General features: G+C 36.2%; 6 protein-coding genes across 9 annotated transcripts in view; 2 read left to right on the forward strand and 4 right to left on the reverse strand.

The window, feature by feature from the left end:
* The first annotated feature begins 283 nt into the window (after positions 1–283).
* On the forward strand, positions 284–3,671 carry LOC106336634. The gene is made up of 12 exons (XM_013775524.1): positions 284–370; positions 504–608; positions 688–749; positions 1,047–1,097; positions 1,183–1,209; positions 1,313–1,417; positions 1,600–1,707; positions 1,868–1,939; positions 2,015–2,065; positions 2,254–2,316; positions 2,404–2,679; positions 2,759–3,671. The coding sequence occupies exons 2-12, from the start codon at positions 521–523 to the stop codon at positions 3,473–3,475; spliced, it is 1,620 nt and encodes a 539-aa protein (XP_013630978.1). The 5' UTR covers positions 284–370; positions 504–520; the 3' UTR covers positions 3,476–3,671.
* Positions 3,672–4,802: 1,131 nt separating this feature from the next.
* On the reverse strand, positions 4,803–6,571 carry LOC106339682 (palmitoyltransferase AKR1). 3 transcript variants are annotated; one of them, XM_013778537.1, is made up of 8 exons: positions 6,460–6,571; positions 6,200–6,318; positions 5,963–6,063; positions 5,639–5,678; positions 5,508–5,567; positions 5,378–5,428; positions 5,225–5,303; positions 4,803–5,114 (listed from the first exon to the last, which is right to left on the reverse strand). In XM_013778537.1, the coding sequence occupies exons 2-8, from the start codon at positions 6,290–6,292 to the stop codon at positions 5,044–5,046; spliced, it is 495 nt and encodes a 164-aa protein (XP_013633991.1). In that variant the 5' UTR covers positions 6,293–6,318; positions 6,460–6,571; the 3' UTR covers positions 4,803–5,043. The 3 variants fall into 3 exon arrangements, with proteins under 3 accessions (XP_013633991.1, XP_013633989.1, XP_013633990.1); XM_013778535.1 differs by having other exon boundaries at positions 6,200–6,381; positions 6,460–6,551; XM_013778536.1 differs by having other exon boundaries at positions 6,200–6,359; positions 6,460–6,547.
* A 1,160-nt stretch (positions 6,572–7,731) lies between these two features.
* LOC106342263 (3-ketoacyl-CoA synthase 10) lies at positions 7,732–10,324 on the reverse strand. Its single transcript, XM_013781134.1, has 3 exons — positions 9,830–10,324; positions 8,677–9,302; positions 7,732–8,509 (listed from the first exon to the last, which is right to left on the reverse strand). Exons 1-3 carry the CDS (start codon positions 10,235–10,237, stop codon positions 7,897–7,899), a joined length of 1,647 nt encoding a protein of 548 aa, XP_013636588.1. The 5' UTR covers positions 10,238–10,324; the 3' UTR covers positions 7,732–7,896.
* A 7,253-nt stretch (positions 10,325–17,577) lies between these two features.
* LOC106342450 lies at positions 17,578–20,790 on the forward strand. Its single transcript, XM_013781388.1, has 9 exons — positions 17,578–18,123; positions 18,406–18,497; positions 18,621–18,723; positions 18,854–19,116; positions 19,217–19,351; positions 19,445–19,699; positions 19,798–20,018; positions 20,105–20,258; positions 20,479–20,790. Exons 1-9 carry the CDS (start codon positions 17,973–17,975, stop codon positions 20,695–20,697), a joined length of 1,593 nt encoding a protein of 530 aa, XP_013636842.1. The 5' UTR covers positions 17,578–17,972; the 3' UTR covers positions 20,698–20,790.
* A 50-nt stretch (positions 20,791–20,840) lies between these two features.
* LOC106342451 (polyadenylate-binding protein-interacting protein 7-like) lies at positions 20,841–23,313 on the reverse strand. 2 transcript variants are annotated; one of them, XM_013781389.1, is made up of 6 exons: positions 23,144–23,313; positions 22,227–22,753; positions 21,798–22,155; positions 21,663–21,733; positions 21,411–21,535; positions 20,841–21,329 (listed from the first exon to the last, which is right to left on the reverse strand). In XM_013781389.1, the coding sequence occupies exons 2-6, from the start codon at positions 22,719–22,721 to the stop codon at positions 21,047–21,049; spliced, it is 1,332 nt and encodes a 443-aa protein (XP_013636843.1). In that variant the 5' UTR covers positions 22,722–22,753; positions 23,144–23,313; the 3' UTR covers positions 20,841–21,046. The 2 variants fall into 2 exon arrangements, with proteins under 2 accessions (XP_013636843.1, XP_013636845.1); XM_013781391.1 differs by having other exon boundaries at positions 23,129–23,305.
* Positions 23,314–25,405: 2,092 nt separating this feature from the next.
* The window catches only part of LOC106340284 (serine/threonine-protein kinase At5g01020), a 4,898-nt gene continuing 2,926 nt past the window's right edge, over positions 25,406–27,377 (reverse strand). Inside the window, exons 3-5 of the mRNA XM_013779160.1 lie at positions 26,290–26,426; positions 26,088–26,211; positions 25,406–26,001 (exon numbers count right to left, since the gene is read on the reverse strand). Of these exons, the coding sequence (XP_013634614.1) occupies positions 25,538–26,001; positions 26,088–26,211; positions 26,290–26,426 (725 nt within the window). The 3' untranslated portion in view covers positions 25,406–25,537. The remainder of the gene's footprint in view (positions 26,002–26,087; positions 26,212–26,289; positions 26,427–27,377) is intronic.

The following is a 27,377-nucleotide window of genomic DNA, read 5'->3' on the forward strand; positions in this document are numbered from 1 at the left end:
AAATGAAATAATAAGTGGATTTACTCCAAAAATGAAATAATCATATTCCCTATTCTATTTGTACTTATTATTCGTAAACTAGAATAGTAGCAAAACTCAGTTCCATTTCAGAAAATCAATTTTGAAGTTGCACATCATATTGTAGGTTTGGTAAGTTCACCAAATGTTATGGAGGTGCAACTCGACCAAAAGACATATCAGTGGTTTCATAAATGGAAAAAGTTGAAAATATAGGGGCAAAAATACAATAAACTGAAAATCGAAAGAAAAAAAGAAAAGAGAAGAAAAGAAAAGTGTTTCCGTTTCTCGTTGTGCATCTCTCCTCCTCCTTATCGCTATCGCATCTTTTCTAACTCCGTCTCCCATTCAGGTCCGATTCATCGCTAACTATATTTCCGTAAAATTTACAGTTGTCAACTATTGAGTATTTTCTTTTGCTCTGTTTGATTGGATTCTCCAAATTTGCAATCCAATTTACTAAAATAATTTTTGGTCTTGTGAAGATACGGTGTGTGATATAATGTCTTCTGCTACTGAAACCGTAGAAGAGCAGCAAAAGCTTCAGATTTATCCGACGTCTAAAGCTGGTGTTTCCCCCTTTTGGCGAGGTTCTTAAAGCGTAACTATTTAGCTGATTTTGCAAATGGCAATTGCTCCTTGTATTTAAACTGTTTTCTTGTCTTTCAGACAAGTATGAAAGAGATGCTAAAAAGTATTGGGATATATTTTACAAGCATCATGGAGATAGAGTAAGCCCCCTTTTTATTTTTATTTTTATAGTTCATTTCTATCTCAATTCACATGTAACTGAACTAAATAGCTAGAGATTGTTTTGTACTATAAGACTACAACATTGGTTGATTTTGGTGTCTGAAGATTAAAATGACCTTCCAAATCTTTAAAGGTCTCAAGATCTGAAATTGGTGATTATTGATATGTTTGAGGGCATTGCTTTGTTTGTATGTTTTGAGCTAACGCGAGTGTGAGCTCACTGTGCAAGTGATATTACTGTCGTTTACTTGACATTCTCTTGTTTTTTTTATCAGTTTTTTAAAGACCGGCACTATTTGGACAAGGAATGGAACAGCTATTTTTCTGTGAGTAGTAAAGCCAATTCTTCTGGTATCTGCTCCATTACCTATTCTAGTCCTGAGTTTGTATTATTCTCCTTTTTTTCTTCAGGCTAGTGGAGAAAAGGTCATTCTTGAGGTAATCACGAATCCTCAAGCTATTCCTAATATAAATCCTAAATGGCTAGATAAAGAGCTTTTGTAGAATAGTATTCTGAGCAATTCTGGTCTTGATTTTGCAGGTTGGATGTGGAGCGGGAAACACCATCTTTCCGCTGATTGCTACATATCCACACATATTTGTTTACGCTTGTGATTTTTCACCACGCGCTGTTGACTTGGTCAAGGTCGGTCTTCATTCCTCGTTTTATGTTTTTGCTTTTCTTTCATTGATTTCTCTTTGCTAGTGAGGTCAATGATGTAAGCTTTTAAACGTATTAAATGGTGTACGGTTTGACGTATGCTTCACAATTTTTTTTGTTTACTGGCATATGTTGAAACTTGATCAGAGAGTGTCATGTAACTTCAGGCTCATGAAGAATACACAGAGACGCGCGTGTGTGCATTTGCTTCCGACTTGACCGGGGATGACCTTGACAAGCATATTTCTCCATCTTCAGTTGACATTGTGACCATGGTAATTTCATAACAAAAATATAGTATATTACTGTGTTATTTATTTACTAGCTAGAATTTTATATTCTTTATAGATATCTTAATTGATTGACTATCTTTTTTGTTTCTTAGAGCCTTTTCCTTTCTCATCATGAACTATTTACATCTCATGTGTTGAGCAGATATTTGTTTTATCTGCGGTATCCCCAGAGAAGATGCCCTTCGTATTGCAGAACATCAAGAGAGTACTTAAGGTATCAATCAAATTTGTTCTAATCCCCAGAGAAGATGCCCTTCCTTTACCATCTTGTTGTTCTTTTGTTTTTCAGCCAAATGGGTGTATACTCTTCCGTGACTATGCTGTTGGTGATCTTGCTCAGGTTTGATCCCTTTTAGTTATTTCCATCGTTGTATTATTGAAATTCAGCAAAAACACTGATCAATACATCATAAATTGTATAAACATTGGAACGTTACGTTACAAGAGAATTATTAAATTTGTAGTCTGGCTTTACCTTTTGAGAAGAACAATCAGTTTTTTTATGTGTTTTAGTGTATGTTTTAACAGGAAAGGTTTTCTGGGAAGGATCAGAAGATTAGCGACAATTTTTATGTCAGAGGCGATGGCACTGTAAGTTCTTTCCTTCCTTTTCTCTTTTAAAGTATGCATTTATTTATTTTTGGCAGAACTGTGACGATTTTTTACCTCTCTACGCAGCGTGCATTCTACTTCTCTAATGAGTTCTTAGAAACTCTGTTTGGGAAGGAAGGTTTTGAAGTTGAAGAGATTGGTGTTTGCTGCAAACAAGTTGAGAATCGTTCGCGAGAACTGGTCATGAATCGTCGCTGGGTCCAAGCTACTTTCCGTCTATCAAACGGCACTAAAAACCCATCTGAGGAGCAAGAAAGAAAAGAGATTGTTGATAGTACCGACATTGACATATCCGATGGTCTTGCAATGGAAATGTTCGGAGCCTCCCCATCTACTCATGATGTAAAGTAATCTCATTGGTTTCACATATTTTGTCCAAAACTTGTAAAGTTCTCATCTCTCTTTTTTGTTCTATGGATAGATGAGCGAGTTTAAGCTAAGGGACTCTGCTTTCAAAATCAAACTTCTGTCCAAAGAGTATCAACACACTTGCAAATCCACGGGGTTGATGCTATGGGAGTCAGCTCGGTTCATGGCCTCTGTTCTCGACAGGAACCCAAACATTGTTTCAGGAAAACGGGTGTTGGAATTGGGCTGTGGCTGCACAGGGATTTGCTCCATGGTAGCCGCCAGATCAGCTGACCTCGTAGTAGCTACCGATGCAGACACAAAGGCACTTGCACTACTAACGGAGAACATCGCAACGAATCTCGAATCTTCTCTACTTGAGAAACTGAAAACAGGTGTGCTTGAATGGGGAAACAGAGAGCATATAGAAGGCATCAAAAGTTTAGCTTCTTGTGGAGGGTTTGAAGTTATCATTGGGACAGATGTTACCTATGTAGCTGAAGCCATTATACCTTTGTTTGAAACTGCAAAAGAGTTGATGTTGCGGAAAGTGGGAGAGGTTCAGGAGGAGAAGCCAGCGTTGATTCTGTGCCATGTTTTCAGAAGGGTTGATGAGCCTTCTCTCTTGTCAGCTGCGTCTAAGTTTGGGTTCAAGCTTGTGGACAGATGGGCTATGAATTCGAAGGAATCTCCTGTTGGGAACATCGTTGACCGTTGGTTTTACGAAAATGATTTGGTCGCGGAGATCCCTAGTTCGGCTTTGCATATTCTCTACTTTCAGATGGAGTAGCCTTGGAGATTTGATAAGCCAAGTTCTTATGATTTTTCTCCTGGAATCTCGATCAATTGAGTTTTTCTATATAATTTTCATTAGTGAGTGGATTGCGTTGGCTGATCTTGTTTTGTTATCTTGCAAGAATCTGGCCTCTTTTAAGAAGGTGCCAGTAGAATTACAGGGAATATATTGCACTGAATTTTCGAAGATTTTTGTTTTTGACATATAATTTCCATTTTCCAAAAATCAACCATGAAGTTACATGGGATTGTATCCAGTGCATTGTTCTAAAATTCGGTCAATGCGGGAGTATAAAAGCTGTAGATACGCTGAACGGGCAGTCATTGTACCGTTTCTACCTATACGGTTTGATCGTAAACCGGTTGAGTCGACTATAGTTTTCTTTAATTATGACATGCACATATTGTCTAATCCGTAGTTAAATATAAAAGTCAAGTTAAAGATAACGGCAACGTTTGAATGCTTCCTTTAGCGCATTTGTTAAACTTAATTTTATGCAGAAAATATATGAGACACATCACATCCTTATTAATTCTAAGACAAAATCAGCCAAATAAAAATTAAAAATTTGCTTAATTTGGTATATATACAATAGCTTTTACCTTTATATCATATATAATCAGCATATATTAAAATTTTCAAAAGAAAATATTCACCGTATATACCCCGCATAAACTCTAATATACGAGGTATACCCGGTGAATACCCCGTTTATACACTATACGGTAGACTAGCGTATAACGTATTTTAGAACACTGATCCAATGTGCTCCAATAGAAAGAGGCTCTAAGCATATACTTTAGCCTTGCCAAATCATTTGCATGTGTATTTGTGATTAAGAATGGTATAACCAAATTTGGTAGCGTTCTCTCTTGGCATGATGCATAACCATTGTAAGATACATGGGCAGGGGATAAGTACTGTGAATTACTCTAGTTGGTGAAGTAACATAAATGGTCGCGTGACCATGTACTTGCTTTAAATTCAGGAGAAAAGTGATGTTTGTAATTGAGTGCCAAAAAGTAGTGTACTTGTTTAAAAATTCAGTAGCTGAACTTTAGAATATAAACTAAATATTTCGGGTCGGCTGGACCGGATTCAAATATTCACTGGCTTTGTGGGATGGGCAGATGAAGATTCCTCCGGGTTATTCACCAAAACAGGAGGACACATGTTCCAGAAATGCTGCTTCAAAACTTAAACCCCTTTATGATCTCAAATAAGCATCGAGACAATGGTTATTGAAGTTCCGTACTCCCTACCTTAACTTGTTTGAGATTTGTTCAATTACAATGTGTGACACTTGTTTTCTTGAAAACTATTGATAATGTGTTTCTCTGTATATGTTGCGATATTGTAATTGTTGACAACAGTGACAGCGGATAACACATAGAGAAGACTTACAAGAGTGGAAGAAGCCGACGTTTCAAAGTTCACACAAGACGAGAAATTGCATACAGAATGTCAATATTGATGTCTTACAAGCAAATTCATGACCCTTGATTTGCCCTTTACAGACTTTTGAGGAAAGATTTGTAACTCTGCCTTGAATTCAATTCATACTAAGTCGACTTCATCTTTTCCCGCATCTTATATTGCAGTGTTGCAGGAGCACAATCTAGTGGTGTTTCTCCTGGTGACAGGTAACAAGTTATTCAGACAAAAACAAGAGCAATTGTTCCCATGTGGAAGAAAAGTTTTCACAAGAAAAATGAAGACAAGTGTGTGTCACATGAGAAGTACCTTGTGCATTTTTGTAGTCAAGGCTGGCTCCATGTTCCATTAACATCAACGCAATATCAGTTTGGTTGAACAGAACCGCCTGTGGAAAGCAAAGCATTATGTAATTACCCACGCAAATCGATCACACAAGTGGCCAAGAGAGAGAGAGATTACCAGATGAAGCACTGACATTCCCTGCTTGTCATGGTAATTTGCGTCCACGCCCTGAAATTTTTAATAGTTTTAGTCTCTCTGTATTTGTGAGTTATATCACACAGTTGCTGAATTGGACAAGGAGTATTACCTCACTCAGAAGCTTTTTCACACCAGCAGTGTCACCATTCTTAATTGCTTCTCTTAATCCCTTTTTCAAAACCAAATAAGATGAGATTGAAAATATGATTTATCTCATGAAAATGAGATGTAAATAGTTACCTCCCCAGTGACTTCATAGTCTTTTTGGGGCTTGTCTGGTCTGCGAATTTCAACAGCTTTAATTACTAGAAAGATATAGAAAAATCAGTGTAACAGAATGTTCTAATCCTAGAAGCAACAAAGAAGACCGGATGCAAGTTTTCTACACAACTAATCACTCATAAAAATATGAAATGCAAGAGCAAACTCAGTTTCATATTTGATTCAACTAATCAAGTAAAATCTATATGCAAAAATGTACTTACAAGTATCTAAAGCGCTTATGGAGTAATCTTTATGTGAAAACCTTGTAATGAATACTATAAGTAAATTCTTCAAACAGACCTAGCATTGGTGCTGGAAGTGGAACCTTTACTTTTAGCTGAAGTGTCAGACTTTGGTTTGGGATCTGACTGAGGAAGAGCCATAGGAGGAGCCCGTGTAGCCTGTTGTTCCAAAAGGGAGGAACATATTATAGATAAGAAGAGTAAGCAAGAAAACTCTCTCTCTCGCATGAACTTAAATCAAGAACAGAGAACAACACTCCATAAGCCCAACTCAGTGCATTGAAATTTGTATTACCTGTGGGTTAGAGGTTTTGGGTGGAGCAACAACACAGATGCAAAGAGGCATACCACACTTGCATTCCACTGCTTCACTATCTCCGGGGCCCATCTCGAAATTACTTGAGTTATTATTGCCTGTGTGAATCATATTGCTCTCCCAAAATCAAGATTACATACTTCATTTTAATCAAAACAAATCTGATATCAAAATGAAATCACAAGAGTTAAACCATTCCAAAGGAAATCAAAGAAAATACAATCGGAGGATTAGCGAACCTGATGGTTGAGGGAAGTTGAGACAGACAGGGCACACGAAGCGATCTAGAGAAGTCAAGAGAAGGAAATAAAAGAACACAAACTACATTTTCTTTCCCTTTAATCTTTTTTGGTTATTATATTTTCGGCCCCATATGTTTACAATACTTACAAAATATCCTTACTACATTTATGCTTTCCTTGGGGTTCCATTGGAAAATAAAAGTATGAATACATTTTTAGTTTTATACCCAGCAGTTATTGCGCTAATGTATAAATTTTGGCACATAGTAAAATAGATAAATAAGAAATTTCTCTCGTTTTCTTTGCTAGGCAATTCTAGATCTAACGAATTAACTAACGACCTTAATCAAAAAATTTATCAACAAACGGATTCTAAAAAACGAGATATAGAGAGCTTTGCAAGATTAGAGAGAGCTTGGGAAAAACAAATATACATGATCGGTGCATAAAAGTTACTTTACCAAAAGTGTGGGCCACAATGTGTGGCACCTAGTAGAAAAGGTTGAAGGTCAGCTCAACGATGATGGCACCGTCAACTTCTACTATGATACAAAACACAACCTCAACTTCTGCTTCAATTTTTTTTTTAAAATATCAGAAAAACTCATAAACATGATATCATTTTGCTCGTAAAAAGCTAAAAAGTAGATAGTATTTTTTTGGACACTAAAAAAGTAGATAGTATTGTATATAATCTCTTTTGTTGTATAAGTTCTAGTGGGAGTAGTGGTGGACTAGCCATTTTTTTGGAATGAAGAGGTTAAGATTCACTTTTTAGGAACCCTTCGCTTCATTGTTATAAAATGTAATTATGTATGTTGAAGATGACAATAAAACATTTTACTAATCCACTCTTAAAGTTTATGCATGCTCGTGGCAAAAGCTAATTGATATATTTGTAGCAGGATTGTGCCAGTACAAACCAAGGCTATTGATAGGAGATCTCAATGACATTGTAGTACCATAAGCTCTTTCTTTCTGAACGGTCTAGCATCAGCTCTTTCTGAAGTCTTCTTTGATGGCCAGGAAAATGTAGTTGTGTGGATTTCAATGTGTTTGTCATGCACTGTAAAATTCTAAACTAATTATAACACCACATTAGTAGATTATAACATTAAAAGGATTTATAAATTCCTTCATGCGCAAGCTAACCATCTAATGTTGGGGTTAAATTATTGTTTTAACAATTTTGAACGTTCAAAGGAAATCACATTAATGTTGTCTTTTCTAACGAAATAAGAGAGTTGTATAATTTCAAAGTTTACCGAATACAACACAAACAAAAATTGAACCTGAATTGGACTTGAACCATCCATTCTTATAGAAGTCTTAAGATACGAATGACCAGCAAACAAACGTCTATCATCCAACAACAAGGAAGAGAGATCATAGATGATTTAATTAAGAAGAAATAATAATTTTAAAAATAAATGATCAGAGAGCGACAGGGTAACGGTTAATGCAATCAACCCAAGGATTGTTCCTTGCCGGCTTCTTCACCTTCCTCATTGCCTTCCAAACCACACTGTTACACTTAAAACCTGACCCAAAAGCAATCTGCCAAACCCTATCGCCTCTACGAACACTCTCCTTGGCCTCCATGTAAGCAAGCTCGTACCAGATTCCACTGCTGGAAGTGTTTCCAAACCTGTGTAAAGTCATCTTAGAAGCCTCCATGTTCTCATCACTCAAGCCTAGATTCTTCTGAAGCTCCTCAAGCACCGCTTTGCTTGCCGCGTGGAAGCAGAAATGCTCGAAGGCAAGCTTGTAGTCCGGGATGTACGGCTTGGATAGATCAGAGGAGGATGACGACTTGGCTCCGTTGATTTTCGCAGTGGCTGAGGAGGAGGTGGTGGTAGTTTTGGCGGCGGGTGAGAAAGTTCTACGGATCAAAGCGGCAAAGAAGAGAAGCTGCTCGGAGAAAGGAAGGACGAGAGGGCCTAAGGTGGTGATGTTGGTCTTGAGAGCTTCACCTCCAACTTCCATTAGGTCTCTGCTTATTTTTAATCCCTTGAATCCTTGTTCATCTTCTTCCTGGTACACACTCCTGATACCATACACAATTTACTACGTTATGATCATATTTTTTTTTTTAAACCTAGCAATAAAAAGTATAACCAAAATGGCTTAAGGATTACTGGTTTCGACCCCGAACCTCCTCGTATTAAAAAAAATAAATAAATCCAGGTTACAAAAATAAAATAAAATGAAAACCTGAAGCTACGGTCGTCGGCAGCCTTGTGAGTCCGGACAATGTGCTCAAGGCGGTACTTAGCATGGCGGAAGTCACGGCGGCGGTTAGACAGCATAACGGCGGAGCAACCCATCCTAAAGAAGCAGTTAGGTATAACCATTGACTTGTCACGTCCCACGTACCAATTATACCCAACCATCTCGGTACTCACAACCACCGCGTAACTATTCGGGTTAGACTGAAGCATGTCACGAGCAAGATCAACGGCTATGATTCCTGCTGAGCAACCCATCCCTCCTAGGTTGTAGCTAAGTATGTTCCCTCTCATCTTGTAGTGGTTAATCACCATCGCGGAGAGTGACGGAGTCGGGTTAAAGATACTGCAGTTAACCACGAGGACACCTACGTCTTTCGGTTTGACACGTGTCTTCTCGAAGAGTTCGTCGAGTGCGCCGAATATCATCATCGAGGCTTCTTCACGACCTTCTTTCATCGTTGTTGTGTTTTCCGACGAAGAGATTGATCTTGGGACGTACGTTTCATCGCCTATTCCTGAGGCTTGAAGGATCCTCTTCTTGAATCCGAGGATCTCTTCGTCGAACTTGCCTGATTTTCTAGCTAGATCTATGAACTCTTCTCTTGTCACCTGAAACCAAATACGTATGAAATCAAGTTTAGACAATACACGTATTAACAATTTACCCAAGAAAATTAAAGAAAAAATCTAAACCGGAGATAACCGAAACCGAGATAGATTCTCATTTAATTATCAGTCAGGTTCCTATCGATCTCCTACGTATTTGGTATAGCAGAAGTCGAATAATTATGTATATGCCAAACCGGTTTTTATTTGGTATTATCGATGTATGTTTTCTCAATATTTTGCTAAATTATTTGGTTTTAGATTTAACCTAACCAAGATCGATAAGTTTTAAAAATAATTTGATTTGGTTCGACATTTTGGGTGTCTCAGAGCATCCATCTAACTAAACCGGTTATAACCTAAATGATGGTTTGGTTCAGATTCATTATATTACCAGTCCGGTTCCTATTGAACTCAGCGATTATACTATGGTTGTAAATAAATTTGGGTTTTCAAAAATAAATTATAAGTCAAACCGGTTACCATAATATCACGTGATTTAAGACAAGGTTTGATGTGTGAAGACGTACCTTAAGTTCATCGGAAGGCTTGAAACAAGCGAAGTCAATGAGATAAACAGATCGTGGACGAGACATGAAGTAGACGCAAACGGTCAAGACAAAGACACCGAAGAATCCGATGACGGTTGCGATATCATAGTCCCAAAGCTTCTTCCAAATCTCTTCTCCGCTTAAACTCCCAACTTCGGCACTAAACACAAGCACAAGAACCGGTATCGTCGCCAAGTAAACCGCATGGTTTATGAGGTAGTGATAACCAAGTTTCACGTACTTCAAGTTTACGGATTGAAGAAAATCCGGTAAACGTCTCCGGACTCTGACCGAGAACGTTGGTGAACCGGCGTTTGGACCGGAAGGTTCGATCCCACGGTTAACAATCTCGGTAGAGAGTAGATCTTGTTCGCTAGACCTACTCATTTCTTCTTTGTTTTGGAGATAAGTTTTTGTGAGTGAGATCTAGTGTTTGATGAAGGTATATTTTTATAAGGAGTTGTGTTGGCAAAAAGATGTAAATGTGAGTTTGTGTAGTTATATGCGAGTAATGGTAACATTGGTTGGATTGGGTTTGGTGATAGGTGAGAGGTAGTTAATGTCGCCAACTACTCGTACTGGTCGTAGTTGGAGTGAGTTATGTCACTCTTAATACCTCCGTTCAAAGAACGTGTAGTTTGGGATCTTATGTTTGCATTTATTACATTCTTGTAGTATGTGAAGGAAGGACTATGCTAGGTGAGCACCTTTTCTTCTGTTGAGAATTTGTCAACTTTGATTTCCGGATCACTCCTGTTATATTGATTTTTTTTTTTGCTGGATGATTGTTACGTGTCAGTGTAGGAAACAGAATACGTAATAATGAAATAATCGAAAAACTCTTAATTAAACTGAAAATTTATGTCAAAGGCTAGGCTGTGGATCGATCGATCTCGTATCAAAATCATCGAAAGCATTGAAACGTTCGATGGATGGCTCTCGGGAAATTCCAAGAAGAGATCACTCGATCCCAAATATGGATCCTACACACGGGCAAAAATTATGTGTTGTATTTGTGGGACCAATAAGGCAATTAAGGTGTTTTGTGTTGAACCTAAAGATTAGGGATGCACTACATAAAGTTCTTGACTAGTTGTTTTGGCAGACATCCAAAAAAATTCAGAAGACATATAAAATCTCTAAAACAAGAGACGAATTCACGTATCATCAATATTATCCATTTTTATCAACTTGAACTTTTATACGTCGTTGTTATTCTAAGGAGTTTGTGCCATAGTTCTTTGTTTCCTAATTTTACATACAAAAACTCTCAAATACCTAGTGTAGATTTTAGAATCTACATTTTTGGCTCCGTTCATTGAAACGATAAATAAAACACATACATCATTGCAAAAAACCCGATCCAAGATCTGTAAGCACAACAATGGATCTCTCTATTACGGATTCCAAAATAACCAAACCTTGCATCAATGGTGCCAATCTCACAAGATCTGAAATAAGAAACGAAATTGATACCTTTCTCACAGATACAAAGCAAACTGAATCAAATGTAACCAACAGGACGAGCCTACTACAACAAGCATCAACCCATATTAACATCTCAAGATCCTCTATGATCCCCAATTATTTGGACTCTCCGCCACAATGGCAGACCAATACGAGATGACCTCAACCATGGTATCAAGATCAGTATTTTCCTTGCCAACGGCACATACCCTCGAAGAAATAGTTGAGCTGCAATACAATCATAATAGATGAATCTCAAAGCCAAGAGCTCGCTCAACGAACTATTCTCTGTCGCTTAGAACAAAATGAAAAGAATCTCACGTCACATCGAGCCAAAATACTTGAACACCTAGGAAGCCGACCTGAAGCAAAAAATCGAGTCCCACACCTTGATAACAGCTGGATTACCAGGGAATCTTAACACTTCCGAATTTATCAACTCCCGATTTGTACTCTTTGAGATCAAGGAAGCATCTAGGACAACACCTTAATATGGAACAATCAATCTCAGTTTGAGATTAAACATGTTGGATGATATTCAAACTAGAGAAATCAAACATGAAGTCCGCCGGTTCACACCCCTTTTAACTTAAGCGATGGAAGACCTGTCCAATGACCACACAGGAACTTCCGAGCTTTTGAGCTCCTGAAAACATAACCCCATGAAGCCTGATTGCGCATCCGCATCAAACAACCAGATTACAGCAAAACAAAACATGAGCTATGGATAATGAATTTTGGTTTTTGCAGACCCAAAACCTGAAGTGGTAGACTCAAGAAGTATCACTGATGTTGAATCTTTACAAGGTTTGAGAAGAATAATGACTAGTTACGAAGAATCCACGTCATCATGCACATGGCGACAATATCTATTCCAGATATAGATCGCGTCATTGTAAGAAATCTGGCGCACTCCTTACACAAACCGAATAGAAAGTCTACTACTGCGTGACATAGGGAAAATCAGATTCCCAAAAATACTCTAGGAACACATATCCAAAGGCCATGTTCAAGCTTTTTTCCTGGTTGTCTCTTGAGCTCATCTAACTGACAAAGAAAAAGAAGTCAATTATTGATGTTTCTTCACCGATAACTTAATCGACCAGACACTTGAGTGGTTCACCAAGACTCAAAGGAAATTACATTGTTAACTTTACCCATGTCGTATTCCCAATCCTAAAGCAATACTCAGTATTCATTAAACCGACAGCTTCAAAAGCGGATTTGTGGAACCTAAAGTAAGTACCATTCAAATTTTAGGTCGTACATCACATGGTTCAGAGATATAAAAGCTCGAATCTCATACCTCAACGAAGAAGTAACCTTTGCGGCCCTCAAGAAAAGAGTATGGTTCTCGTTTAGGTTCATAGAAGAGATGTCAGTGAGAGCACAAATATCATTGGATGATGTCTTTCATTGAGCTTTATACTTCGCGGTCCACGAGGAGGAGTTTATATCCATTAAGGAACAATACAATGCGAAAAAACGGTCCCAATTCGAACAAGAAACCACCTAACCAGAACATGTCATCCACTTAAGATCTTAACAGATTTTTCTCATTTCACCAACAAAATAAAATTTAAGCCGTACTAAAAAAAATAAGAACAACAAAGAAGAAGAAAACGAAAAAATGATTCTGAAAAGAAGTCGTGAAAATGCCGAAAATATGTACTTCTGTTTTAATAAAATAGATTAGTTCATTGCAACTAATTATTTATACAAAAATTTTATTTTTAAAGCCCTTTTAAAAAAAACGTTTATTTTGGACTATGGTACAGTTGTTAATTTGCTGTCTAAATATAATTCTCTGGGTAGGTCAGCGGTCATATATGTAAGTGCGACTAATGTTTCAAAAAAGAAAGTAAATGCCACTAATGCATGCGACAAAGCAAGGACAACACATGGCCATAATCATTTCTTTACGTGGGTGTGTTTTGTTATCTTTTTTTGATAATCCAGTATCCGACCACTTTGCGTGATCGACTAGCCCACCGGGCCTAAGCCCATGCCATTACAGGATTTTTAAGCGTCCACTTAAGGGCCCCTGGTTACGCGAAGTGGTCTGGAGGGCGAGAGGCAGCCCATGTAAATACCCCCCGTGGCCGGGGCTCGAAGTCGGGTGGCGGGCACCTCAGCCGAGGTTCCTTTACCACCAGACTACGAGGCCCGGTTATAAACTTTAAAACTTTATGGGTTGAACTTTTTATAGTGACTGGGCTCACCCCGAAGGGCCACCTCGCCAGAAACCGTATCCCACGTTCAGTACTGGCCGTAGCCCACCTGACGCAGGGGTTTTTTAGCTAACCCAGTTCCACCCCGCTGTCCCTGAGTATCGAACTGGCGACCTCGGGTAGTCGTGTGTGAGAAACATTCAGTACTGCCGCTAGGCCACCTGACGTTCTCAAACTTTATGGGTTGAACTTTTTATAGTGACTGGGCTCACCCCGAAGGGCCACCTCGCCAGAAACCGTATCCCACGTTCAGTACTGGCCGTAGCCCACCTGACGCAGGGGTTTTTTAGCTAACCCAGTTCCACCCCGCTTTCCCCGAGTATCGAACTGGCGACCTCGGGTAGTCGTGTGTGAGAAACATTCAGTACTGCCGCTAGGCCACCTGACGTTCTCTGTTTTGTTATCTTTGGTTACCAAACAAAAATAAATGGTGAATATAATTACGTCTACTTCAAATTAAATAAGAGGTCACGTTCTTGGTTATCGTTTTGAAATAAACTTTCAATCTTCCTATCAATTGGATGATCCGTGAAACATCGGATGACAAAATATGACCCCTCGAAAAAGAAAGTAGGATACAAAGAAAGGACACATCATGATAATAAAAAGTTTGTTAGTTTAAAACGTTGAAGGAAGAAAGTAGAGACGTATGGGAAATTGGTTCGTTAACGAGAGAGAGAGAGTTGAGGATATTGAGATGTTAATTTGAAAAATGGATACAGTTAGGATGATATCTAACTTATGGCTGTCTTCTTAAATGAGTCAAATGGCTGATCCATTTAACGGGAAGTAGTTTTTTTTTTTTTTTTTTTTTCTAAAATTAACGGGAAGTAGTTGAAGCAACTCTTTATCATTATTGCAATTTTTTCTCTTTTCTACAATTTTATAGTTTTAAAAAGAGTTAAATTAGATAGGTTCGATGTTTTCTGAGTCTTAAGTAGAGTGGGAATTTAACTCTTTACCTGCGGGTCCCGCTGCGGGACGGGTGTGGATCGGCCAATTCAAAAGATTCAACATGCGGGGGTGCGGGTCGAGTTGGTTTTAAGCGGGGCGGGTCGCGGGTGCGAGTCGGTTGAATTTGAATCGCAGATACCGCCAACCCGCAGAACATAAAATATTTCAAAAAAAATATTTAAAATATTAAAAAAATTATATAATTTTAACAATAAATATAAAAAATTATATAATTTTAATTATAAATATTTAATATTAATTATTTTAAATAAAAAATAATAATTTATAATTTAAATAATTTTTTATTTAAATTTTTATGACACGCGGGTTCTACGGGTTACTCGGAAATCTAAACGGGGCAGGTATACAATTCTTTCTTCGTGGGTCATGCGGGTCAAAATTTTGACTCGAAAAAAATGAATCGATCTGCGGGTTTGCGGGTCAGGCGGGACGGATCGACCCGCGAACCCAGCTCTAGTCTTAAGACTGACTTCCGTAGGCTAGAAGAGAGATGCCCAGATACAATTGACGCAATCAATCCAAACTGTACCAAAATAAGGTGGAAACTCGTGCAAGCTTGAGGTTGTTGATTATTGTTTCATTACAAGATTGAGAAAGATGACGTAGGATTGTGGGATCTATACTTTTTTTTGCATCTGAAATTATATTAAAATAATCGTAAAGGCACAAATTTGATACAAAGACGAATATCAAAATCCAGTGTCGGCCTTCAGAATATAAAGACCGAAAGCAATTAAAAAATTTAAGGTTTGGCAATCAATAAAATACTTTGAAGTATTTGTTAAAGAAAATGGAGATGCAAAGTAGTTTGCATCCAGTTGTTAACCTTTCGACTAGCTCGCCATCGTAGCAGCATCACTTGGCGCCTAACCTGTTACACCTCAAGTTAGCGCTTCATCTCACTACCTCCAAACCTGAAACAAGTAAAGAAACTGTTCTTCAAAGTGATCTGAATAACTGTAATTAAAGCCATCTAATAAATCACAATAACGTTTTTCAAATGGTTTTGACACCTTAACTCTTCACTAGTCGGTAGTCGCACTGTGTATCCCTTATATATTAAAGCACAAGTCACTTGAGCAATCAAAATTTGACATGTGTAAATTTTTTTTAAAACCTTAAAAATTAAAAAAAAATCATAACTGCTTTTAAAAAGTTAAATTTAACATTGTACAAAAAACACAAATCTGTATCACCACGTTCGTTTGATTGTAGAAGTTTAGTAACTGAAAAAAAAAGTTTCTGTTTTTTCTCTAATTATTATCATAACATGTTGAAATTTCAGCAACTTTCAATATTAACTGTTTCATCTCCTTTCATTCAAAATTTTCTGTATTTTTCTCTCCTCTTCTTTGTCTTTTTTTTTTAAGTTTTGAGTATGATAAAGATCTTTATTCTTCTCTTTTTTAAAAAAAATTTCTATGATTCTTTCTTTAGAAGTATAAGTTGAAGATTCTATCAGATTTTACAAAGGAATCGAAAGTCATAGTTTTCTTTCAGAGTACTACTATCAGAGACATGAAATGATTTCAATGTGAAAATCTTTATCTTGTGGAAAAAGGTAAACACATTTACATTTGTAATTTTGATATATAAAACTGTTTAAATAAACGAAACTCAGTTTTGTATACATTTTTTATATACAAAGAAATATAAATCAAGCTTTTGTGAAACAAAACATGATAAAGGTTAAAAGGGAGTTAGAAAAATGAGAGTGCCGTTAGTCTCTATTATATCATATATGTGAGGCTCGGTAGGAGAAACATATTCTAATTTAAATACTAAGTGTTTATGTATATATTATTCTAAAGATTGTTAACTCTACTAATCTACCTATGATTTTTTTCTTGCAGATATATAATTCAGATATAAAAACGATTGTACAGGTAATTCATTTAAGAGATTTCAATGACAGTTTACATACACTCGATATTAAAAACATTATATAAAATCTATTCTTTTATACAATGTGCTAAGCTTACGATCCAATGTGTTATCTGAGTTTAAAAAATATGTGATTTTGATAACAAAAGTATGATTAAAATAATAATTTATTTTGATATGCTGATAATCATATCAGTTTTATGATTTAAAAACTTTTAATACAGTAAAATTAATTGATCCGTGCGGCCGCACGAGAGATAATACTAGTATCACTAATTTGCATAAATAACCTTAAACGCATACAAACTTTAAGACTAATCATGTTCAGATAACAAGATAAACAGTAAATACTCAAAATTCAAAAACAAAGAGCATAAAAGATAAATAATTATTAGTACACTATATAGTAATACATTAAAATATATGTAAAATATTTGAGAATCCATCAATTTTTGAGCATTAAACATGAAAAAAAAATTATGTTAGTCACAAACATCCATCCTAATATTTATATAAAGGTTAAAAAACCGACTTAAATTAACTATGTATAATAAAAATTAATCAAAAACACGTGGAAGGAAAATTATCACTCACTATAATACCATCAATAAAATTTTAATTTAATAACTTCATAGACATTCTTCAAAATTTGAAAGATAAAAAAATAAAAAAATTAGAATACAAAAATATTTATACATAAAATTAGGCAAACGGATTTCGATGACAAAAAAGATTAAACTACATTTCTCATTTTTAGTGTGCTATAATTTGTTTTTTGATACATTATTCCAATTAACACACAGCTAGGTGCCCAAAACGAATCGAATTCAAGTGGCAGAAGTTTCAGCGGCGACTTCTTTACCAATTGAACAAATGCGGCTTGGTTGTTATAATTCCTACTATTCATTTTGAGAATTCGAAAATAGTAAATCTACTATATAATCTAAAATATGTGCTAAAGAGGAGAAATTAAAATTCATATTCCAAAAATACATCAAACAAAAAAGATCAAATGTTTTTTTTGTGTGGAAATATCCTGTCAAGCCGATACAAAAAAAAATAGAACAAAAAAGTTTTTTAAAATATTTAATACAAATTCAAACTTTTTTAAAAATAAAATAAAATAAAATAATAAACCTAGTTAATATGGAAGAAGCGTTTAGAATGTGTAGTGAGAGTTTGAATAGAAGTGGTGACTACTACTCATTACATTCTCCAATTTTGGATCTCCACGCCGATAAAGCCAAAACCCGCCACGAGAAAGCTTCCACAACCAAAGCAAAGCAACCATCTTTATTTTCCCCTACTCCGAGATTTCTAAAGCACCATTTTGTCCACAAATCACACTAAACCCTAAAAAAAAGACCACTCTTTTAGTTCTTTTGACATCCCTTTTCATAGTCTTCTTAACATTCCCCGATTTTTCGAAAGTGATCCTCTTTTGATTTTGATTCCTTTTCTTTTAATCTTTCTGCAATGATTCCTTATTTTGAATCAATGCTTGGTGGATTGGATTCTATTATAAAAGCCGAGAGTGGAGGTTTAGGTCTTTTCCTGTATGAACGATGGGCGCTCTCAGAAGAAGCGTTGGTCTGATCGATTCAAAGGGTTGCTCCAAATTGTTTCCTGTGTCACAGTCTCCTCCTCCTCTTCCTATGTCTCAGCCCAATGGACCCTTCTCTTCCCTTGTCATTTGCGTCACTGGTTTATCCAAAGGTCCTGTCTTTCTCCTTTTTAATTTGGTTCTGTGATTCTAAATTGGGTTTTAATGTTTCATTACACAAAAAAAAGTCTGTGGATTTATGTTTATCAGTCTCTAAATTTCATACCTTGACAATATTATCTATTGATTTTCCAGATGCTGTTCATAAATCTTGTTTATAATCTGTATATGCATAAATTTTAATAGTTGGAAATCAGTTTTCCAGCATTTCAGATGCTGTTCTGGTTTTATATTTTAGAAATTGGATGTTGATTTTGATTGGTGATAAGTTGCAGAAGCAAGGACACAAGTCAAGGAAGCGACAGTGAGACTCGGAGGCGAGTACAGTCCCCACCTTCACCTGCAGTGCACCCATTTGGTTGTCCACATATCCTTTTTTCATTATCTTACTGCAATAGTGTTTGGTCCTTCTAAACCTTTCTTTGAGAAGAGTTTTATTAGTTGATTGCAATTTTACTATGCTTTTTTGGGATGCTTAACGATATCTTACAGCTCATGTGGACGTAAGTTTGAGCACACTTTGAAACATGGCGCAAGAATTGGTCTCTTCGTTGTTACACTTGGCTGGTTTGTTGATAGCGTCAAGAGAAACCGTAAGTTTGCTTTAAACTATTTTCTCAATTGATTTATAGCTCAATTTTTTTTTTTATGGTTACTTCTTCAGTAAAGTAACTTTCTAGTTATAAGAGTCTTAAAAAGGTTTGTATTGTGTAATATTTGTAGTCAGGATGAGCGAATCACTTTACATTGTCAAGCAACTTGGACAAAATAGTGAAAAGGTGGATGAGCTGAGATGTGTTATTGATCTCGAACCTGTTTGTCGTCCTCGTACGATTCAGCAAGCTGTGCATTCTGGCAAATCAACGAAGCCCCACCACCAGGTATCTTCTTCTGGAACAGAGAGTGGCACTAGTGAAGACATGACGACTCTTTCTCACCATTCCATCTTTGTCGACTCAGACATTTCTGATGAGCTCCGACTTAAGGTAAGTTGCACGGTTTAATTATACTCTTTTCAACTTGCTTGACAGGCTCCACAATCTTCTCTTTTGAATCTCGTTAATTAGATATTGTTGTGTTGTTTAGGTGTCGAAGGTTGCTGGAGATCAAGGAGCAAAGGTTATAGATTCATGGTTTATTGGTTGCAATGCAAGTCTTGTAGTGTGTGAAGGTGGGGCTTCTATCCAGAAATATCTTGGCCATGTCAACACCATTGTCTCTGTGAGTTCTTCTTTATGTCTATTAAATTGATTAACAGATTTGTTTGGTGATGACTTATATACATGCTTGCTTTTGTGTGTGTTTTCTTATCAGCCACTATCGGTTTTAAAAACGGTGGAGAGGCAACGACAAAGACTTGTTCACATGTCACCTGATTTAGCCAGACAGTTAGGATTAATTCTTGAAAATCTTGAAGATGGTGCTGAAAAGGAGGCTCTTAATATTACCGAGGAAGGCAATTCTCAAGACGTTGTTCCTAAAATCAGAAGTAAATCAAAACAAGTGAGGAAAGAGACTGTAAATTTAGCTAAAACTGGGGTTAGGAGACGACGTGCTCGCCATATGCAGGTAATAACTGAGAATCTTTCTTTTTATTTATTCCCTAAAGTCTTAAGATTCTGAATTTTGGATGTTTGTTGTTCTCTTTTTTTTTTGGGATGTGATAGACTTGTCAAAACCCAATAAGACGGATAACACAGAACAACCTGCTGGAGAATATTTGCTGGACGATATCTGAAGCAGCTGCAACTGCCACTATTTTCACTGATTCTTCTTGCACTAGCAGCAGCGGTTACATCACTGAACCCCAACAGCCTTCTTCTGTTGCAGAGGAAGGGAAAGATCCAGTAGCTTCTTTTTCAAACTCGACCAGAGCACTCACCGAGAGGTCTCTTTTTCTTCATTCTTTAGTTAAATTGCTTCCAGTGATAAGCCTTAGTGCTGTGGTCAAACTATGTTTATTTACTGGTGCAGCGAGAAGACAGAAGTGATATTTAAAGACAGCTTCCTAACAATACTATATCCAGCTGATCGGTTCTCTGAGATGGGGCCTTCCTCACGCACTTATTTCAGTGATAACGGTTTCACTTGCCTCCAAATCTTAGACTACATCCACACATTTTATCAGGTAATGGCTTCCCCTGATGCTTTATGGCTAAGTCATTGTATTCTTCAGAATCACTCACTTCCTTAGTTAGGAAGAGTGATTCATAGTAAAATCTATAGATTTATTATCATCTCTAGTAATAATCAGTCTGGAGAGGTGTGTTTATGACTGTAGATTTGTATATGTCCGTTACCCCCCTCATAAATCACATGCTTCTTGCTTGCTTGTACTGATTTTGCAGGAGAACTTGCCGGATAATGAGATAGAGCTCGCAATTCACACTGATTCAAGGCATGCCGACCGTCTCAGAACAGCTTATTGCAACAAAGAGGAATCAGATGATGGATACATTGTTTTCACAAGAATAGAGTTACTAGGAAGCAGGAAAAGTTTCGAAATGCTTAAGCGTGTGAATGGTGAGAACAACAGTAATGTTTATGAGCTCATGATTAGAGCTTGAAACTTGGAAAATGTCTTTTGGAGTGTTTAAATCATGAATCCAAGACTTAAAATGCCAATGAATCTAAACAGATTTACAAAAATATGATAATTTGCAGAAGAAATGGGTATTAGCATCTATAGAGTGAAACTGTATAAAAGCATAGAGAATCAACAAAAACATCATAAAAAGATAACGCAAGAGGTGTATAGTTGATCCTCTGATGCTACAAAAAGTTATTTTCTGAACAAACCTAAAACATTTTTGATTTTTTTCCTGCTTACTTTTTTCATTTTTCAGCTACTCTCTTTCTCTTCCCATGTACAGAACAGATACAACAAAAAAGAATAGCATCCGGCCACATCTTTCCTTATATGATGACTCTAAGGAGACCAGCCTGAGGCTCGGAATAGTCAAGGCCTTCTCCTTCAAGAAGGTAGCGCTGAACAGCAACAGGGAGCCTAGCAGGTGTGCGGGAGCCTCTAGTGTGGTGGCCAGTCCCTACACATATGTAAACCTGAAGCCTCTCTTGTGTTGCTCGGGCTGTGCTCCTCAGCACGCTAAGCTCCTGCTTCAACACCTGAAGTGCTTCACTCACATGTAGCCCGTGCAAGTCTATCATTCTCTCGCTCCCTCCTTGACCCCCTGGGTTCCTGTTATTATTGGTTTGATTATCGCTTATATAAATAATAGCAGAGACTATTGAGTGCTAGTGAGGTAAAGAGAAGTGAAACCTCTGGCGGTAAATGGCTTCTTGAGCTTTCTCATGAGCAGCCTTCATCTGCAAGTTATGCAACTGTCCCTTGGCACTTAGGTCTTTAGCTAAGGCCTTATTGCCAACAAGGTATGCTTGTCGTGCCTACGCTCCAGCCACAAGAAACATAGAACAGTAAGTGAGCATACATATGATAAATAAGGCTGGACAATAAAAGAGATCACCCTCAAGATTAGGCCCCATTACATAAACGGACAAGTATATATTGTACCTGTTCAAAGTATACATTCCTTAGACGTGCATAGTCGCGTGCTTCCTCGCGATACCCAGAATACATATTCCCTGCTCGTCACCAAAATTTGAGAGCCAGATTTGCGATATAACAAGACTGAAAGGGAAAATTTACCAACGGCGTCCCCGGTCTCGAGCCAGACAGGAGCAGGTCGATTTTGCAGCTTGTCAGAATATATACTCCCACTCTTGTAAGCAGCACCAGGAAAGGCATGAGAGTTTCTGCTGGAGCCAATAGATGAGGAGTCTGCTCGTTCATATTTCCACATACCAGAATCCTGGGATGCTAACTTCTTCACAGCAGAGGCATAGTCGATTGAACCAGGTTGAGAAACTGATGAGGAGAAAAACATGTTGTCCTCCTTTTGGTGCCCCTGAGGGCTAAGGGAAGGAAAATCCATGGGAGTAAGATTAGGAGCAGCAAAACTCTTAGGGCTCATCTTCTGTTTCAAGCCGCCGCCATCCACTTGTAGCTACAGTTAAACAAAGGGATCACTAGTATGAATAAAAAAAGCATAGAAACAGATTGAGTAAGAGAATATACCTCGAGCTGAGTAAGCATCTCAATAGTGGAGTGCAAATCACAGCCATTAGCAAAATACACTTGTGCTAGACTTTCAGCAGCAAATCCAGGGAACTGAGAAGCAAGATAATCCACTGGGTCCACCTCCATTTCCCCAACGTTCGGATTATCACTGTGTCGACCAAAAGGGTTTCTTTCCTTCTCAGCAGAAGGAAACTTTTCAGCTTCGTACAAGGACGAGGCAGCTAGTGAGAAACTCCCAGAATCATCATAGCAACTGTCATCTAGAGTCATCAACTTGAAGTCTGGTGTAATGTCATCAGGAAGTTGGTGATTCCAGAACTGACGCGCTTCATCATCATCATCTGAATGGCGTGATGCAGATGATTCAGCTAAGAGTCTTGATGATGAAGGAGAGCGTAGAGTGAATGGAACAAACTCAGCAGCATGAGGGTTCAAAGTTGTTGTTGGTGGTTTGGTACTCTTTGGAACACTGGCCTGGGTGGTGAAGCTCATTTCTTTTCTTTTTTTCTTTTTAAATCCAAAACCTGCAAAAAGAAAACACTTGTCTTTCATCACACACACACTTTCAGTTTCAGTGGCATTGCAGCCTTTTATGCAAATTAAAAAAAAAAAAGAATCTCAGTTTCGTAGCAGACAGAACACAATAAAAGCTAAAATTTAATGCTACAAATCCATAATATTCCTTTTAACTCTAGAAAATTAGCCTAATCCATAAATAGCAGAATTAAAAAAAAAAAAAACAAATCACAATATGTTTCAAGGGATTCTTCGAGATTTATTTAGGATTAAAAGGAGACAAAGAAAGCTAGCAATTTCTCCCAATCTCTTTGCAGAGTGGATCCATGGGAAGAGATACAAGATAAACAGAAAGATAGATAGAGAGAGAAAGAGAACTTTACAGGTTTTTGGTTTACCTAGGGATTCGAGTTTTGGGTAAGCGTCGTCGTCGTCTTTCTATAAATCTCTCTCTCTCACTCTCTGAATATATTTGTTTTGGACCAAAGCTAATAACACTTCCACCAACCACGAAGATCTATTAAAACAAAGGAGCCTAGACACACCCAACCTTGCGCCTCTTTTTTCATCATAAAGCTAGAATTAATTCATCAAACTAAATTTATTAGTATATTTATATTTTTTTAATATTCCAATATCTATTTCAAAATCTGTTTTATTAAAATAAACAAAATTATATTTTTTAATTGACGTGTTATTTACGATTTGTCTATTAGAAATATTTAAATTCTTAAATATTTATTAAAAATAATAATACAATCAAATTCTAACTAATTTACTCATATTTTTATTTTATTTTAAATATAAATATATACTTCAGTTTATATAAAATATGATGAAAAAATTATAACATTCTCTTTAAAAATTTAATCATTTTCTACAAATAATACATTAATTTCCTAAATAATAATATAATATAATTAAAATTAATATAAACATATTTATATTTATAAACGAAGAATTCAAATTGTGTTATTTGTATACAAAATTAATCATAATTTATTTTCTTGTAGAAAAATAACATATGGAACTAAATAAGAGAAACTAGAATAAAGAGGAAGATAAATTTTATTAAATGGTAAAAATACATTTATAATTTAGAATTAATTAATATAGACTTAGAGTTTAGAGTTAAGGGGTGAAATTTTAAATATAAGGTTTCAAATTTAAAAAAAAAAAAAAATTTAAAAATTCAAAATAAGAAAATTATTTAGGTTATTTTCTTTATGGAATGCTATTTTTGTGACAAAAACTTAGAAATTTCTATTCGAGAGAATTGTCTATACGAAATACTAAACATATTTTATTTCAAATGCTTTCAGAAATTTTTGTGTGGTTTTAAAACATTTCACAAAGTTTTTAAATGCTTTCACAAATTTTCAGAAACTAAAATAAAGATTTCGTAAAGGTGAATTTGATCTCTCAAATTAGGATTGAGAGATATTTAACCTATGTTATGATACTAAATTGTAACCCCGCTCACCTGGCAAGCAAGAGAAACCCGGGTTTATAGTTGTGATCTATCAACCTAAAAACAAACAAACTAACCAATCCTAATTCAACATCAGAAAAATATAGTACAATGCATTGTATTATATTCTTAGAGTTGTAAACATGAACACAACAATGACAAGCCCTACCATTTAACCAGGCATATCGTTTCGTGACGATACATGGCTATTTAGTAAGGGTGGGCGTTCGGATACCCATTCGGGTTCGGTTCAGGTATATTCGGGTTTCGGGTTTTCGGGTTCAAATATTTTAGCTTCATTCGGGTATTTCTAAATTTTGGTTCGGGTTCGGTTCAGATCTTTACGGATTCGGTTCGTGTTCGGATAACCCATTTAAATTATTTTAAAATTTTTAAAATTCATTATATACTTTAAATTTATCAAAATCTATAAACAAAACAATATATTACATATAAATTTGAATAGCATATGTCAAAGTACCTAAAATTAACATATAAATTGGTTTGGTTTGGATTGAGAATCATTTGATATTTTTAAGTATTGTTGGTATTTTGAGTATACTTTAGCTATATTAGACATGTACTTTTGACTATTTGTATATATTTATAAGTATTTTGGATAAGTTAAAAGTATCTTATATATTTTGATGTTCTTAATATATATTAAATCTAAAAATAATTAATATATAAAGGTATATAAATCAATTTTGGATATAATCGGATACCCGAAATATATACTTCGGTTAGGATTGGGTTCGGTTTCGGTTCTCTAAATACCAAAATTTTGAACCCATTTGGATATTTAATCAATTTTGGTTCGGGTTCGATACTACTTTTTCGGATCGGATTCGGTTCGATTTTTCGGATCCAGCTTTTTTGCCCAGCATAGGATCAGGAAATCCATGGAAATCATGCAAAATGCCAAGTAATTTTCTTATTGACATTTTTTTTAAGGTTGTAAAAATATCTGAAAAATCACAACCTTAGTAAAAATATCTATGAATCTTCTTTTTTTTTTAGGTAGTTTCCAAATGTAGATACTTAATGACAATTACTTTATAGTATTTGTACATGAATCTTTTTTTTTTTTTTTGTAAAAGTGTACATACATCTTGTGTACCATGTATTTCTTAATTATAGAAGGGAAACTAATCTGAAACCCCAGATAACTAGGAGAAATAATACCACCTTTTTTTTTTAACATTAAATAACACCACCTTTCCATCCCAAAATTTATGGAAGAAGGCTCTTAGAACTATATATAAGAAGTGCATATATAGAAATATCAATGCTTAATAATTAATATGAAAACTGATGTATTTCAAACCCCATTGTTCTGCTTTGCCCTGGATTCCTTGTAAAGGAGAGAATCTGAATAAGCGATGTTCACTCTTTTTTGGCCTTTACGGTGATGCCTAATGATTCTTTTATCAACAAACTTCTTTGTTTCTTTGTTGTTACTATTACGCTCCTTTGTCTCAACTTCTTGGATAGACTCCAAAACCTTTACTACGTCAGACATTGTTGGTCTATACTTGGGATTTTGGCTTAGACACTTGAAGGCTAAGGCAGCTGCTGCCTGAGCTGCCTCAGTTTTGTACTGGCATTCGAGCCTTGGATCGATTATCCGATCTAGCTTTCTTTGGTCCCTCAACATTGGACGCGCCCATTCCACGAGGCTTTGTTCCCTTCGTGCCCGGGTAGTGTCCACTGACCGTTTCCCTGTTATCAGTTCCAACAGAACGACTCCAAAACTGTAGACGTCATTCATTGTCGTCAAGTGACCTATCACATAAATAAACCATCACAACAAATCTCAAGGGATATCTGTTATATGGTAAAACATTTCTCAACTTCAACAAAAATGTTACCAGTCATGATATATTCGGGTGCAGCATAACCTTGCGTTCCCATCACTCGAGTTGTTACATGTGTATGTTCTCCTTCAGGTCCATCTTTGGCTAGGCCGAAATCAGATAATTTTGCGTTATAGTTCTGCGAAATTCACAAAATGAATCAAATCAGTAATTTAATTTATAGTGCTTGCAGTATGAGAAAGGGAAAAAAACTCACGCAGTCTAACAATATGTTGGAGGTTTTGAAGTCTCGGTAGATGACAGGTTTCTCTGCTTCATGGAGAAAAGCTAAGCCTTTAGCGGCTCCAAGGGCTATCTTCATCCTTATTCCCCATGCCATTGCTACACTGTTTCCTGTTCCAACGTAAAAATATTATTCAAATGCTGTTTAGATTTAAGGTAGTATATATAGTATATTATTATATTTTGTAAATGAAAAGTAAAGTAAAATTTGAAGAAGTCATTGTGAAGCATGTATTTTTTTTTCCATCAAACTGTTTTGGCTTGCTTGGTCAATAACCAAATGTAGTGCCAAAATTGCAAAGAACGAGAACATGTGGTTACTGAAAATAATTACAAAACTCGTATACAAAATTTTCAATATGATATATATTATAAACCAATATTACAAAATTTGTGTATTACTCAATATGATATATATTATATAGCTGTGCTATATAATATGTTTTTGAATTTTTTTTATACAAAATTTGTATTTGTTTAAAATTTATATGTTATTTTGAAAAAAATATGTTCTTAAAAATTTCGCAAATCCATAGTTTTAAAATAAACACTTTTGATAATGAGCCGACATATATGAAATGCCTTTATTTTATGAGTAAATAACAAATGTATCGTCCTTTAGTGGTATTACTCATATTTTTTAGTGGTCATTCAAAACTGTCATCAAAGACTTGGGTGACTGTTTCTTAAGATTTAACCAAAAACTGAAACTCGGTTTAAGGGAAGTATAACTAGGCCTGGGCATTCGGGGTCCCAATCGGGTTTCGGTTTTGTCCAATCGGGTCTCGGTTTTTCGGGTTTATCAAAATCAGCCCCATTCGAATTATATAAAAATTCGGTTCGGGACCGGTTCGGGTTTTATCGGGTTCGGTTCGGGGTTAGTAAATCTTCAAAGAACCGGTACAACCCGGTGTACTTTCGGGTTTTCGGTTCCATCCGGTTCTTCGGTTTTAAAGTACTTGATTTATACCTATTTTGTAACCAAAACATAAGTAAAATCAGTTCTTCGGGTTTAAAGTACTTGATTTGTACCTATTTTGTAACCAAAACATAAGTAAAATC

Source organism: Brassica oleracea, chromosome C4 (genome assembly GCF_000695525.1).
Source record: "Brassica oleracea var. oleracea cultivar TO1000 chromosome C4, BOL, whole genome shotgun sequence".
NCBI classification, from domain to species: domain Eukaryota; kingdom Viridiplantae; phylum Streptophyta; class Magnoliopsida; order Brassicales; family Brassicaceae; genus Brassica; species Brassica oleracea.